This window comes from Nilaparvata lugens, chromosome 2 (assembly GCF_014356525.2).
Source record: "Nilaparvata lugens isolate BPH chromosome 2, ASM1435652v1, whole genome shotgun sequence".
NCBI lineage: Eukaryota > Metazoa > Arthropoda > Insecta > Hemiptera > Delphacidae > Nilaparvata > Nilaparvata lugens.
Genome location: NC_052505.1, coordinates 92,532,257 through 92,548,746, shown reverse-complemented (window position 1 = coordinate 92,548,746; position 16,490 = coordinate 92,532,257). Strand labels below are relative to the sequence as shown.

The window sequence follows — 16,490 nt, the reverse complement described above, 5'->3', positions numbered from 1 at the left end:
AATGTATTATTATAGGAGACAAATCATAACATGAACCTTCGACATGAACATGAAACTCACCTGTGATAATTTTAGGGTGGGTATACGAGTTTGGTCGGTTTGTTCTCGGCAGCTGGCACCCTCACTTGGAACATTATCTACACTGGCCTTATGAATGCAGAGTGAGAGGGAAAGATGTGTGAGAGAGACATTCCCACCCCTACATCCCTACCACTCTAGACACTCTTTTCACCGTTTAAGGGGTTGAAGCTCATGATATATCTCGTAGCCTCTACTTCTGGTTGGTTTATATTTTATGTTCGGATTTACCGATTTCCCATTTCACCGATGAACTTTTTCACCTCTGTCTCTCCGATTTAGGGTCATATGCTAACACTACGTTTAACTCTAAACCACGTTTACTTGTAGATATGGTTGCATTTATCATAATGTGTTTCATACGGGGTTTAAACGAACAGCTGACATTTCTCCGTTTAAACCGAGTATTTGCATACGGGTCTTACTGATTCTCCGATCTATCGATTCACCCGTTCCCCAATTCACCGATTACTCATTTCACCTCCGATTCAGTGATTCACTATTTCACCTCCGATTCCCCAATTCTCCAATTTGTTCAGATTCAATTCAATTCAATTTATTCAAACACTTTTTACATTAAATAGTGCTAGTAAAAACAAAGTAAAGGCGATACATTAGATTGTAACACTAATATGAAAAACAAGTAAAAAAGTAAATGAATAACTCCATGCTTGGACAATAAGTCCGTGTGCATGTAGGAGTTTTCTGACAATCGATAAGAAAATGAATAACTATACTTTATTGATACCAAAAATTATAAAAAATCTAGTTACTAAAAACTTACTAATAAAATAAGAAGTTGGAATTTATAAGCAAAAATAATAGTTCAACTATGATTTTATTAACTATTATTATTATTTAACTATCATTATTAAGTGGCTTGAACTTTAAAAACTAATTTGCGGCATTTAAGGTATTATACAATCAAAATATAAATAAAAAGTACGGAACCCGTGGTTGAAGGGAAAGAAAAAACTGAACAAAACCAATAGGTAAGGTCGGACTATTAGGAGCAATGCAGCTAGACATAAGGAGACCGCAACAGAGCCTCTGCAGCCGCATACTCCACGCTGATAGATGGCGATGCTACACCCCTCACTAATTGATAGAATTTCTGGAGGAGCATTATGATATAGCCACTGGGCCAAATGGGAAGAGTTTGATAATTGCATTGAGTTTTCGAGACGAGGGATGTGGATGTTGATATTTAATCTATTTCTGGTTGGATAATTATGCTGAATTTGTTATTTGACCGATTCACCACTTGACCCATTCTTTTGACAGATGCCCGACCGCGCTGGCAGTCCTACTCCGCGTGTTAGCCGCCTGCCTGCAGGCATCACGCAGCCAGCTGAGTCGCCACTTGCTGGACCAGCCGCTAGTCACGGCCGCAGCCGCAAACGCGGCCATAGGCGGCAAGGGTCAACTGAGTAGCGACGCGGAACGCGAAGAACTGAAGGCGGCGCTGATCGCCACCCAGGAGAGTGTCGCCGCTCAGATTCTGCTCGAAGCCTGTATGGAGACCGAAAGCGATAGGGTGAGATAAACTATCCACTCATTTTGGGCTTTTATTAATTCATTCCAATTTCAAATACAAGCTCAATTTCCTTCTAGCCGATGGCCTAAATCATAATCTCAGATCTAATACAATAACAAAATATAAAATATACAAATAACAAATATCAAAATATAAAATGTGTCAATATCAAATGTTTTACAAAAAGAATGACCCAATTTCAAAAAGTTATAATTATTTTAAAAAATGGTGCACACAAACAAATTTTACATCAAATCACTCACAGAAGTATCAAGTTTTATGATGATGTATTATAAGTGCTCTTCTATGTTCTATGTGCTCTTTTTGAGGCTCGGACGACATGTAGACAGTAGCCAAATTCATTCTAGACTGTTGTCTGCAGATGTCTTTTCGGACTGTAGCTACTGCATCACTTACCCTGGTTCTCAGCTCCTCAATATCAAGTGCTAAAGGAGGAACATAAACACGATCTTTAACGTATCCCACTGGAAAAAGTCATTCGGTGTTATGTCAGGGGACCGTGGAGGCCAGGAATGCAAAGCCAAGTCTTGCGGTCCTGTGTGCCCTATCCAAAGTTAAGGCAAGTTGGTGTTGAGAAAATGGCGTACATCCTTGTGCCATCAATAGGAGGGGCACATAGAATTCTTATAATAAATCATAATAAACTTGATACTTCTGTGAGTGATTTGATGTAAAATTGGTTTGTGTGCACCATTTTTAAAAATAAATATAACTGTTTGAAATTGGGTCATTCTTTTTGAAACACTCGGTATAATAACATAGAGAAAAAAACGCATAAGAAGATATCCCATGGTATAGGATGATTATGTTCCAAATTACACCGTCAAATCAGGCCGATAGTCCCAACAGTTGTTTTCCGTGAAGCTATGTGACGCTGGTAGTCACCTCATACTATTTGAAGCTCAGATTTTGCAGGGCGGACACATCAATGTCTCCGGCTACATAGGCCAAAAAGTTAATGGGCCATATGAATAAAGTTGAGCATTTGCTTATACTTCTAAAATATGGAGCATTTGCTTCATTTTCTATGAATAAACGTGAGCAAAACCTTCTGCTCATGCTCATCAAAAAAAATAGTTTGAGCATTTGCTCAAAAGTAAAAGCTTTTGTTCAAAATTGTATGAATAAACTAGAGCATTTGCTCAACTTTTGAAGCAAATGCTTCAAAAAAGGTGAGTCTAGTCTAGAGCAGCTTATCACCTTTTGCTCATAGTAAAATGGCTCAACTAATTCGTATGAGGAAGAGGAAACTATACCAGATACGATCACAACCAATAGTTGAGAACTATAAAACTCTCTTTAGATTCAACCATGATATATATCACCTACAAAAGAATAAATACAAAAGATAGCTACCTGTTATAAAGATAGACATCACAAAATAGGAAATAGGCATTTAAGAAGATGAGAGTGTGGACGATTATAAGAAGGCTATTGATATATATATATAATATATATATATATAATATATATATATATATATATTTAATATATTTCTTTGTTTGGACATGAATTAATATATCATGATATTGTAGTTCTTTTAGAATAGTATGTTTCCAATTATTATAATGTATGTGTGACATTTGCTATACATTGTGACGGAGGTAATGCTTCTGAAGACCTCAGAAGCGGTTACATTAAAACTTATTCTATTCTATTCTATTATAAGATGCTGAAGATTAATATAGAGATGCCATTTTTCACGCTATTATTTCAACATTCTAAACTCAACTAACCTAAAACTCTATTCATAAATAGAAAACAGAGCAGACGACGCAAACACAAGCAGTGCACCCTACTTGCATATTTAGCGCTTCCGTGAGCTATAAAAACAAAGTCAGGCTACAAAAGCGAATCAGCTGATGAAAAATCTTTAAAATACGTGAGCATTTGCTCCAGAGTTCAGGAGCATAAGGTAAGAGTATAAGGTAAAGCTTATTCATATAAAAATGAGCAAATGCTTTGGCTTCTACCTTTTGCTCATGAGCAAAACCTTATGCTCCATGATCTTGCTCATGAGCATTTGCTCTGGTTTTATTCATATGGGCCATTGACTCTTTGAATGTTTCTAATTTTTTTGTTGGCCTATAATATTGCATATGCATATACCTCATACTGTGCCGTTCCTACATTTTCACCCCAACAAAACAGTTATAAGAGACAGTCGACTTGAGTTAACAAAAATCGGCTGGAAATTTGGAACATAAACGAACTATACCCTGGGATATCTTCTTATACTATATTGTATCCATGGTTGTTATACCGTCCCATGTTATAGAATATATAACCTCTTGTATGCTCGATTTCACGAACGAAGCTCGGTCAAGACAAATCGTGTATGCTTTACAACGAGTGTAAAACTCGGTATGATTTCTATGGCGATAGTTACTATCGATAATTGCAGTGCACACTTGTGAGGCGAACCCATCTTCACAATGCTTGGTGAAACAAGGTATGACTTTGGTGACAAGGCATAAGAATGTCTTTCTTAATAGTCCAGTCAAGGAAAGGTTATAGAGGGAAATTTTTGGAAGACAATTTTTGACCCCGCAGTTCTGTTTAGGGTAGTAAGGAGGTAAACATATCAAAAGCCCCCACCACTACCCCCTGTGCTAAGGGGGTGGGAGTGGTTCAAAGGTACCATTTTTTGGTTTCTCGCATATAACTCAAAAACTATGTATCTTACAGACATAACTGTTATATACAAAATTGAAGCTCATATAATTTCCTACAATATTCATCCCATAACGTTTCCTACATCTTCTCTAGTTTTCTATATATCCGCTCTCGAAGTTGTAACATTTTTGAAAAAAAAACAGGTTTGCCTCCAATTTTTTCTATTTTTTTTCTTATAACAGTTTAAAAATTGATGGGAAAAATCCATGCTGATTATTGTCAACAGTGTTGTGAACATTACAGTCAAAAATTGTGTTTAAAACATTCCCTTCAAATTCCTTTGTCAATTGATCTATTGTTGCAAAAATGGAGATTTCACACTCAACACTAAAGTTGCTGCAAAAGGTGTAGGGTAATTCGTAAAAGTGTAAAATTATATATCAAATTGAAGAGAATTCAGTTCTTTATAAGCTCATAATCAGCATGGATTTTTCCCATCGATTTTTAAAACGTTATAAGAGAAAAAATTGGAGGCAAACCTGTTTTTTTTCAAAAATGTTACAACTTCGAGAGCGGATATATCGAAAACTAGAGAAAATGTAGAAAAAGTTGTGAGATGAATATTGTAGGAAACTATGTAAGCATAAACATTAACATTTTGTTAATAACTTTGTTGTAAACGTAGCCTCATTGTGTAGTAATACCTTGTGTTTCAATATTGTGTCAATAAACTTGAAAAAGGTGTTAGAAACTTATAAATTATTTTTAATGCATTTTGTAGCATTATATTAACTTTTGAGAATAATTATTTATTTCATTAATCTCAGAATTTGAATTATTTTAAATCACTCCAAAATTTGTGTTTTTTCAGAAAACTCCGGGTCAGATGTGGGCTTTACGTGAAGTTCGGAGTATTATCTGTTCACATTTACATCAAGTCTATATAGCGGATCCATCTTTAGCGAAACTCATCCATTTTCAGGTAACTATAACCATATCTTTCAAATAGCTCTTCCGCCATTCTTATATCGGTAACAAAGCATTTTAAAAGTCATATTCACTGGAGCTCTTTTCTTTATTGTGATGTAAGGAAACCACTCACGAAGTTTATAGGTCTATTGTAGAAACTTTTTGTATATTATTTAATGGTTCAATTAAACACAATTCAATACAATGATTGAAGACTATTGTCAATTTAGTATTGTTTGCTACGGATAATCTTTAACCTTCAAATATAAAACTGGGGTCCAGTGTACCCCACTGATATTTCTTCTTGTGTTATCTCAGTAACAAGTATGGAGGGGATATTTTTGCTTCATGTAAATTCAGTTGGCAGTCCTGTCAATACGTTGCAACGTCAAAAATGACCAATCGACTCCAGATAGTGAAGCAGTAAACAATTCAATTGTGTTTGGGGTTCATCAAACCCCAGTGCTATATCTACGTTAGTCTTTTTCCAGCGTGCAAAGGACAGAAAAACAAAAAATAGGTGCTCAAACTGTGGAAAGCCATTGTGTGAAGAACATAGAGCAATGATTTGCAAGGAGTGTGTTGACGATAATCCACGACAAAATTGAATAGTATATGTTTTATGCAATCTCTTTTTGTTTTTTGCGTGTTTTCATATCATGAAATTGACAATAATCCAGAGGTAGTGTAAGGAAAACCAATAAAGTTATGTGACTTTTTCCCCTAGAATATTGAAGTATGACTATTCTCCTTCAAGAAAATGTATGGTTTGATTGATTATTCAGTATTGTATGTCGGAAATGTGGTAATTAGTAATTGAATACATTTTGAATTTTGAAAATGACAGAAGAATAAATAACAATTTTTTAAGCTGATTGAAATAAAAGTTTTTGTGTTTAAACCTGGTAAAATAGCTCAAATAGAACATTTATATCGATCCTAATGAGTATAATTTTCAAAAAATCAGAAATAACCGAAAAATAGTAAATTTAAAGAATGGGGTCCACTGGACCCCACTATTATATCCATGTAACTTTTTTGAGGTGTTATACATGAAGGATAATGACAGGACAAGAATGTTGAACATGTGTGTACATACATGTTCGTCTCATATGTTATGTTATCAGTGAGAGGCTTCAATCAAAATCTTTTAGGTTAGGTTTTGTATCTCCGATTCTTTGTTGTTTATTCTTTCTTCGCTGCTTTATTTGAGGTTAAATTATTTTTGTCATGATTTTCAAATATCGGGGGGACCGAGCTTCGCTCTGGAGTGTAAAAGCATAGAAAATTTGTAACGAAAGATTGAATTTATAGTTTATATTTTTATTTATTCATTTTCTCAGTTTTACAATTATTTTTACAGTTATATGAGGAGGCACAACAGGTTTTTGCCCAAAACTGTCCCTTTTAAAATTATTTATACTACAATCCAAATCAAAATCTAGGATAAGCTACTATCACTCATCAAAATAACAATTTATTCACACTTCAAAAAACAAACACAATCATCATCCAATACAAATAGATATACAGTACTATGAACTCGATTTAGAATGATATACTATGTTTGCTACAATATTTGTTAATATACTATGTACTATTCTACACTAACTACATCTAGTTACTATTTTTGATTTTCTGAAGTAAACATGTTTCATAAAAAAAGAGAAATAAACAAAAATACCGAAAGTTTTTCTTGCTGAATTATTCTTCTTGTGAGATCAGCTGAGGGATAACCCACACATGCACTCGCTCACTCACTTCCATTACGGTATCGACAGACGACAAAATTTCCAGCTCTTTTTCCAAGGACGTATTTATCCTTTTAATAACCTTCAGCGAGTTATCCCAGGATTTAGACTTAGTGCAATCTAATTTTCATATCATAAACCCACTTTGTTCCAAAATTCTTGAGAATCGTTAAAGCCGTTTTCGAGATCCGGTCACATACAAATATAAATATAAACATAAAAACATCTAAAGATATAAACAGAAATTGCTCGTTTAATAGTATAGGAATTTTCACTGGTAACTGTTTTTAGTCGTTTATTTTATGTTGGAAGCTGCTGTCAAACAGCTGTTTTTTTGTTTGAAGCCTTTCGCGTAAATGTATTTTTCGTCCAAAGACATGTCAGTTCACAAATGCTTGACACACTTGTCCTGTCGTTATTGACCATCCTAATGGTCTCTCCGTACTTAGCTACGCTACGCTGAAATATGTCCTGCCTCCCAATGTTAAATTCAAGCTATGTATCTGTCCCGTTCACATCAGCGTAGCGTAGATTTCAATGTTGAGAGACAGGACGGCTACGGCTTATGAAGACGTATTTCAGCGTAGGGTAGCGTAATGTTAAGGAACCTTAACACTGATGAAAAATTGAATTGATTCAAACATTATTATTTATTGAAATGATTATCAATTAAATGAATGTATTGACTTCTTTCAGAGTTGAGGGAGATAGGACGGTGACAGCTTCGGCTTCCGAAGACGAATTTGTTATGTGCCTCCTTTAACTCATTGTAAACCTTTGTTCATTAGATTGGGAGTCATTAGCTTACCTTGTATTTTTACGTTTAATTCTCTGCTTTTTGTAAAGTCAAATCTACATTTATTCTCAACTCATGACAACATTCATTCATATAACACAAGGAATAAATCGAATTTGAGAAATGAGTACTGCTCTTACAAATCCAGCCATATATGAGTTTTAAGGCCTTTTCAATAAATTTTTTATAACCATTTACCAACAAATGTTCGAGGTTTGACACTCAGGGAATTTAAACTAAGAATTAAGATTTTTTTATAAGAAATTGTTTTTATAGTTTAGATGAATATTTCAATGTTAACATGGAGTCTATCTAGATTTTTAGGTGATTGCTATTGTTGTATGATCTCTAATATAGTTTGTAATATTGACGTGGCCGATACAAATTGTAAAGTGTTTGACTGTGGCAATAAAATGATTTGATATTGACGTATTTCAGCGTAGCGCAGCATAATGTGAAGATACCTCAACACTGATGGATAAAGAATTGAGCATTGAATCATTTATTTAATCTTCCGGTAGTCGCGTATCACACGATCAGTCGCGTGTTGTATTTTGTACAACATCCATTTTCCCAAGTACTATGTACTCTGTTTGCTATCAAAACATATTAATTAATATTGTATAATTACTTTTTCCATCTTCTTGGATTATTTTACGCCTATGAACATTTGGATGATTACCATTTCATAGCCCAATAAGGTACATCGAGCAAAGCCATCAATTCTGTGTTATTGGGTTCGTTTACATTCCCCGTATACAGTCTTTTCCTATCTTATGCACAGTGCGACTTATGCACTGTCGCGACTAAATGGCACCTAAAGACTGAACCATTGCTCTGTTGATACTGCAACTCATTGAAGTGATGGGGGGAAAGTTTTGGAATGCATAGATTACTTATTCACTGACACCACCCCATTCAATAGTTTTGTGCAGCAAAAAACGGACACTGTTGTACTTTTTACAACAGCGCGACTGCCGGAAGGTTAAATTACTTTATAATTAAATAAACATTGACTTGCAGAACTACCCGCGAGAACTGCTATCGGTCGCAGTGCCGGGCATACCGTCAATGCACATCTGCCTGGACTTCATCCCGGAACTGCTGAGTCAGCCGAATCTGGAGAAGCAGATCTTTGCCGTGGATCTAGCCGCTCACCTGTCGCTGCAGTACGCGCTGCCCAAGTCGATGAGTGTCGCGCGACTCTGTGTCAGCACACTCACAACACTCCTTTCAGGTAAAATTAATTAACAGAAATTAATAATTTGAAAGCAATCAAATGAATTCTTATGAGAATATACAGAGTTGGTGATGATTATTATGGAAACAGCTCAATATTTTCTACAATAGAAATTTGACGATAGGTCTGATAAGCCTATCTATGATGATAAATCCTATTCGAATTTAAAAACTACTTTTATGTTGCTTACAAATTTTGGTTTTGGCGAATAAAAATACTTTACTGATGGACTTATCAGAGTGAAACTTCTGAATTTGGAAATGTTTTTGCATTCCTAAATACTTACATATATATATATATATATTTATTTATTTATTTATTAAGAGAATACAAAATTGAATTGTTTTTAAAACAAAAATTTTTAGATGGCTAAAGCTGGGTTTTCGTTTGTGTCTAAATGCCGTCGTCGACCACGACAGGGAGAGAATCTCAGATTGGGTAGATTTCAATTTGTCTACATAACCTAAAAGATTATGTTCAATTATGTTTTAATGGGACAGGTTTTGCTTATACTTTTTATACTTTTAAATGGCAATATGTTGATATCTTAGACCATTTATAGAATAGACACGCTGGGAAGCCTAGCCTCTGAAGCTAACATCTAACTGCCAAATCCGCCCACCTTGACGTCACAACCAAGCTAACAACAATGCATTGAATAACAACAATGTAAGTTAAACACCACAAACACCTACACAACAAACTTTTGTGACGTCAAGATGGGCGGATTTGGCAGTTAGATGTTGGCTTCATCGACTTTCAGTATGAATATACAATGGGGCCGTGTCTAATCTATAACTGGTCTAAGGTTGATATTATTAGAAATGTTTAATTCTTTAATAATAAAGACAAATGATGAAAAGTTATTTGATCAGCTGTTTTAGCACACTTGAAATTTGGACAATATGAATGTCAACAATGCTTGCCGTCGTCGACTGCGGAAATTTACGCACAAACGAAAATGCACCTTCAGACAAAAAATGAGGTCTTATGCCTGATTATATAGAGACCTAATGAAATTTCTTAGTAAAAATACTCAAGGTAAATGAATGTGTGAGTGATTGGTTGCTAATTTTTCTTCCTTACTCCTTTCTTCCACTTCTCCATGAATTGATAAAATTATTAGATATTCGCTCCTGCTTGCAGACGCAGACGTATCATACTCTCATCAAGTAGTATTTATTATTCCGAAATCACATGCTAGTCTTAATATAACCATAGAGAAAAGATAACACAAGAAGATATACCATGGTGTAGGCCATTTATGTTCCAAATTTCACTATTAACTCAAGCCGATAATCCACGTAGTTTTTTTTTTGTGAAGTTATATGTCGCTGGTAGTCTCTCATACTGTGCCGTTCTTAAACCTCAACCCAACATAACTTTAATAATAGACACTAGTCGACAGTAATCGGCTTGAGGTAGCAGTGAAATTTGGAACATAAACGCCCTATATCAAGGGATATCTTCTTATGCTATTTTTTCTCTATGGTATCACCATAAAATTTATGATTTAATGATACAGTATCACCCCACATTATACAGTATCATCACAATATGATACAGTATCATCTCAACAAAAAATCAGCTTTAAATATGGAACATGACCTACCTATACACCTACCTACCTATGGGATATCTTCTTATGATATCTCTTGTCAATCATATTGTCATACATGACATCAAAACCCATTTAATTTTATTGAAATATTATTTGCGAGTTAGAAATCTAGTCGCGGATTTAATTGTCATTGATAAAGCGATTAGATCTCCAATGTGTAAAGATGAAACGTGTATTTATCACGTTTCTTGTAGGTAATATTATGATTTTAAGCTCCATGCTGTACAAACAAAAGTGAGTTGGCTTTTGGTCTGCATGATTTTTTTCACATAAATCGATTTTGATTTTGTTTTTAGGGCCCATATTCGTTAAACCGTTTTTGTGAGCTATAGGTGTTGAGCTAAGGCTTGAAGCTTACGCTCATTTTGCGCCGTTCTTACACTCTCACCCCAACAAAACTGTAATAATAGACAGTAGTCGATAATAATAGACTTGAGTTAACAAAAAATCGGCTTGAAATTTGGAACATGAACTACCTATACCCTGGGATATCTTCTTATGATATCTTTTATCAATGATATGAACATATTTGAAGCTTACGGTCATTTTTCGCCGTTCTTACACTCTCACCCCAACAAAACTGTAATAATAGCCAGTAGTCGGCTTGAGTTAACAAAAAATCGGCTTGAAATTTGGAACATGAACTACCTATACCATGGGATATATTCTTATGCTATCTTTTCTCAATGATACCTATAACATATTCGAAGTTCATCTGTAAATCTTTGTAATCTTTTGTTAAGACGCTTTTTTTTGTTATATAATTTATTTTGTTCTTATTTTATTTTACTCTTGTTTTATTCTCAGCTTTATGTTTATTTTAAATCTAATTTTTTGAATGAAGAATGTTGTAATGTTTCAAGGAGACATATAAGGGTTTAACCTGTTGTCTCCATGTATGTATTTATGTAATAAATAAATAAATAAAAGTAAAATCATTTTCAATAATTATTAGTACTTAATAATAAATTGTTAGCTTATCATTTTCCATCTTGTTGCTTATAATTGTAAATATTGTGAATTGGAATAAATAAAATTTGAATTTGTTGTCAGTTCTGTCGAGCACCAACCGCGCAGAGCTGTTCTCGGCGACACTGCAGTCGCTGGTGTGCGTTTGCGTCGCGTTTCCGCCGCTGGTCGACGACGTTTTGGCGCTACTCATGCAGCTGGGTCGCATCACAATCGCCGAGGCATCGCGAGGCAACACGGTCAGCTTCTCCTTCCGCGAGCCGGGATCCGAGCAACATCTCCTCAGTCAAATACAAACTGCCTTTGAACAGATACTTCTCAATGCTGTTCTTAAAGTCAAAATCTACTAGTTGATGATGTACATTCTTTCAATCGATTAGATTCAAGACTATGACCAGAATCTTCTAAATGCTGGAATACAATAGATTGGATTGAGGATTCCGAGCAGCATCTCCTATCAGCAGTATACAAACTGCTTTTGAGAAAATACTGCTCAACGCTGTTCAAAGTCAAAATGTACTATAGTTGATGATATGCGCTCTCTCAATACTATTTGAAATTCAATCTAGTAAATTGAGGACTGTGATCTAATACTTATCAATGCTGTTCTCAAATTCAAAATCTACTAGTTGAAATAGAATCGATTAGACTGAGGACTGTGATCTCGTTCTTCTGAACGCTGTTCTAAATCTACTATAGTTGATGAGATGCATTCTTTCAAATCTAGTTGAAATTTAATCTAGTAGATTGGGACTGTGATCTAATACTTATCAATGCTGTTCTCGAATTCAAAATCTACTGGTTGGAATACAATCGATTATTCTGAGGACTGTGACCTCTTTCTTCTGAAAGCTGTTCTCAAAGTGAAAATCAACTAGTTGATGATATGCGTTCTTTCAATACTAGTTGAAATTTAATCTAGTAGATTGGGACTGTGATCTAATACTTATCAATGCTGTTCTCGAATTCAAAATCTACTGGTTGGAATACTATCGATTAGACTGATGACTGTAACCTCGTTCTTCTGAACGCTGTTCTCAAATTGAGAATCTACTGAAGCTGTATACATTTTTCAATTTTAATTCTTCTTGTATGTTTGCAATTTCCCATCTGTTGTAAGTATAGGTTTTTACTTATAGAGTAATAAATTATCGTTTCACTGATGATGCGTTTTGCAATTTTCCCATGCATGTTTTGTGATAATAATTATACAGTATAATATAAACAAAAATTTTTAACCAGGTAACTTTCGTGTTATCGGATGGAACTCGAATGTACTCGATTTATGTAAGTTGGAGGGCAGTGGCGAATATAGAATATATTTTTGGGGGCCAAGGGGCATGCACCTTATATTCGCCCCTTTTGGATGTAAGTGTGAATAGTCAATTAAATCTACCTAGTATTGAAAGGAGTGAAAAATGTCCATGCCATACGCCACGTTTGTATGAGTTGGGTCTAATGAAAAACATAGGCTTTAATAAAAGTATATTAATAAGAACAGAAATTTAAATATATTATTTAGCAGAAAACACGTAATTAATTACTATCAATAAGCCAATAACACAGAAACACAGGCTACAGTAAATAGTACTGTATTTCAGCTGCCCCTCGAAGCCGACACTATTGACAGCCGCCAGCCTCTGTGGGGTGGCCCGCTTCCTGGGCCTTGAGACGGAGGAGTGAAACAACGGGGTTCCAACAGTAAATAGTATCAGACACAAGTAAAAAGGTTTTCGCCACACTTGGATGTAATGAGCTGGTTTACGTGCGTCATATGGAGGCCGAAAGTGATTGTTTTCCGACCAGGCCGGTAAAACTTTACGGCCCTAGGGCTGTAAAATGACCTTGAATAACAGCTGATCGTGTCCGATCTCACAAAAATCATAGAGAGATAATCTCATAACGACTGTAATAATCTATATAATTATGTATCGTGAATCGCGGTATTATGTCTATAATATATTTTATAAATTACTGTTTCATAATTTAATTTTTGTTATTGTGTTTTTGATATCAAACAATAGAATACGATGATATCTCCATAGCCTTAACAATATACTTAATGTTGGTTGCATTGTCCATTGTCAGAAAGGTACATATCGCAAGTATTTAAAAGTGAAGAATCGAATTTGAAATCAAAGTACAATAATTGTATCAATATTTAAAAGTGAGGTAGAGTAATAATTGTTTCTTTTTTATTGTCGAATTCCACTTCTTAATGCAATACAATCAACAATAATACGGTAATAAGAAAATACAGCAGAGATCTGAAGTTTAAGGTAAGCCTACTGGTAAAACTCAGCCTTGACTGAAAAATTCCTAGTAATTTTTCTGTAATTCATTATTAAGACTTTTAGATAATTTTTATTCAATATTAAACCATATAGAGAAAACATTAGGCCCACTCAAGATTGAATCTTCGAATGTTTTCTCTATGATTTAACTATTTTCAGAGCAATATTTTGTTGTGGAAATGCCGGCAAACCGGCTAAGTGTTTAGTCAGGCCCCCTCATTCAACAATACGGAATGGCCGAGAGCGTAACGGCGTAATACATCAAACCTCAGTGAATAACAACATGATCTTGATCTAGGTTCAAATCTCGGTCAATGACATTTTTTTTGTCGATGAATTTCGACTTTTATTAGCTATTTTTTATATTATTTACCGTAATTTAAATTTCAATAAATTTTTTTGATATATTTTGAGGCAAAACTGTGAAATATGCAATTATATTTATTTTTTCACATTATTTCAAATAAATAGTAATAAAAAATTCTATTCATCCATCTATCCATGAGATATTGCACCGGGCGCAAAGCGCGAGCTATAAAAATTCAAACAATTATTCGAAATATTAATAGTATAAAAATATGGTCACTATTGTAAATTATTAACTAGTAATATTGAAATTAATTGACAGTAAAAGTTGTAATAACCAAGATTCAAACTATCAAAATAGGCTGTTTGAATTTTATTTATTTTTCAATTTCTTATATATTGGGAAGTTTTTTTTTTGGGTGTGGCGAAAAATAGCGTTCGCAACACGGGCAAAAATGTTTTTTCGCCCCACTTGGATGTAATGAGCTGGTTTTCGTGCGTCATATGGAGGCCGGTAAAAGTTTTATGATTGTTTTCTGACCAGGCCGGTAAAAGTTTTACGGCCCTAGGGCTGTAAAATAACCTTGAAGTCAGCTGATTCTGATTTGATGTGAACGTGTTTAAAAAATGGTTTATGAAACGGAATCAGTTTATGCTTCTAGAATTGAATAAGTATTCTGCAATAAGATACTATCATTTTATTTCGATGGATAAAATACAGATAAGATATATATTATAAACTATTCAAATTCGTTTTTCAGAGTAGGATAGAACTTCTAACCTAAACTTCCGAAGTCAACGACAACAAGCATTGTTGACGTTGACATTCAGATTGGCCAAATTTCAAGTGTGCTAAAACAGCTGATCAAAAACTTTTCATTATTTGTGTTTATTATTCAAGAATCAAAACATTTATAATAATATCATCTTATTGTCATTTGGAAGAATAAAAAGTATAAACTCAACCTCTTACATAATTGAACATAATCTTTTAGGTTATTTATACAAATCAGAATAAAAAATAAAAATACTTGGACAATTTCCTGATACTCAGATTACCTCAGATTTGCTAGAGCTATGACCTTCCTGTTTGTTTCGGAAGTGCCTAATAAACAATTATTCTCATATTTATATTGTTTTTATTCTGTGGGCGAAAAATAACGTTCGCACCATGGGCAAAATGTTTTTCCGGCTCTCAATCTTTTCTAGTCCTCGGCCTACGGCCTCGGACTTGAAAACCGATTTCGAGCCAGAAAAGTCTCATTTTCGGCCCTAGGTGCGAAATATATTCCGGCTCTCGAACGCTTCAAGTTCTCGACTTCGTCTCGAACTTGAAAACCGCGATCTCGAGCCGGAAAACGTACATTTTCGACCCTAGGTGCGAAATATACTATTACAGTATACAGTAACTAGATTTAACAGAATATTATTAGGCTATAACAATCTTATGTATCAATTCTCGACTGCATCACTGATCGAATGAGATGATTCTAGAAAGTCGATCAGTTAAGTAAATCGACTACAGAGTCGATCTGTCAAGTAAGTCGACTGAATGGTATCGATAACAACATCGATGCTCATTATTGTCGGCTTTTTCGAGCCTCAATTTAATATTAGAAAATCGATTTAACTGTATTAATCGTTGCAGAAAGTCGATAGCTTATATAAATCGGGAAAAATTGAATTTGGAGGAGAAATATGGAATAAATATAAATCAACTTATTTTCTATCTTCAAAAATATTATTCCCTTATCAAATATTGATGAAGATCCCAAAACAGTAATATTCCTCTATATTATCTATCAGAATATAGAAACATTAATTTACTAGAGCACAACGAGTAATATAAAGTTTGTTTTGATACATAAAATATTTTTATTATGTTCAATGCAATATGTAAATATACAAACTCCCAAGAATAAATAAATTCACGCTTTTTGAAACGTGACTGTCAACTTTTATGCCGAAAAACGTGTTCTATTGGTAGTCTTGTATCAATCATATGTTTCTCATCATACCACAGAAACTGAAGTTAGAAAAACACAGTCAGTAATCACAGTAAAATTTGTAAACCTAAAAAGGCAATCAAGAATTATTTAGCTTATCTCTATTATTCTTGCTCTTTTTAATAGTTTAGAACTGTGGAAATAATTTCCAGTAACCGTGGTTTTTGAAAATGTTAATAAGCAATTACTTTTCACACAAGGTGTTGATAGTTTGATAATCTATAAAAATGCATTCAATAACAGAATTCGAAGGTAGTATTCCAGCATTTCTTGCTAAACTATGGAA

The 16,490-nt window shown here is 34.3% G+C and overlaps 1 protein-coding gene across 3 annotated transcripts in view; it reads left to right on the top strand.

Annotated features, from left to right (window-relative positions):
- LOC111048334 (integrator complex subunit 2) overlaps positions 1-12,762 on the top strand; it is a 102,822-nt gene extending 90,060 nt beyond the window's left edge. For all 3 annotated transcript variants that reach the window (XM_039422119.1, XM_039422121.1, XM_039422120.1), the window contains exons 15-18: positions 1,363-1,615; positions 5,124-5,234; positions 8,792-9,005; positions 11,683-12,762. In XM_039422119.1, the coding sequence (XP_039278053.1) occupies positions 1,363-1,615; positions 5,124-5,234; positions 8,792-9,005; positions 11,683-11,948 (844 nt within the window). In that variant the 3' untranslated portion in view covers positions 11,949-12,762. The remainder of the gene's footprint in view (positions 1-1,362; positions 1,616-5,123; positions 5,235-8,791; positions 9,006-11,682) is intronic.
- Positions 12,763-16,490: the final 3,728 nt, after the last annotated feature.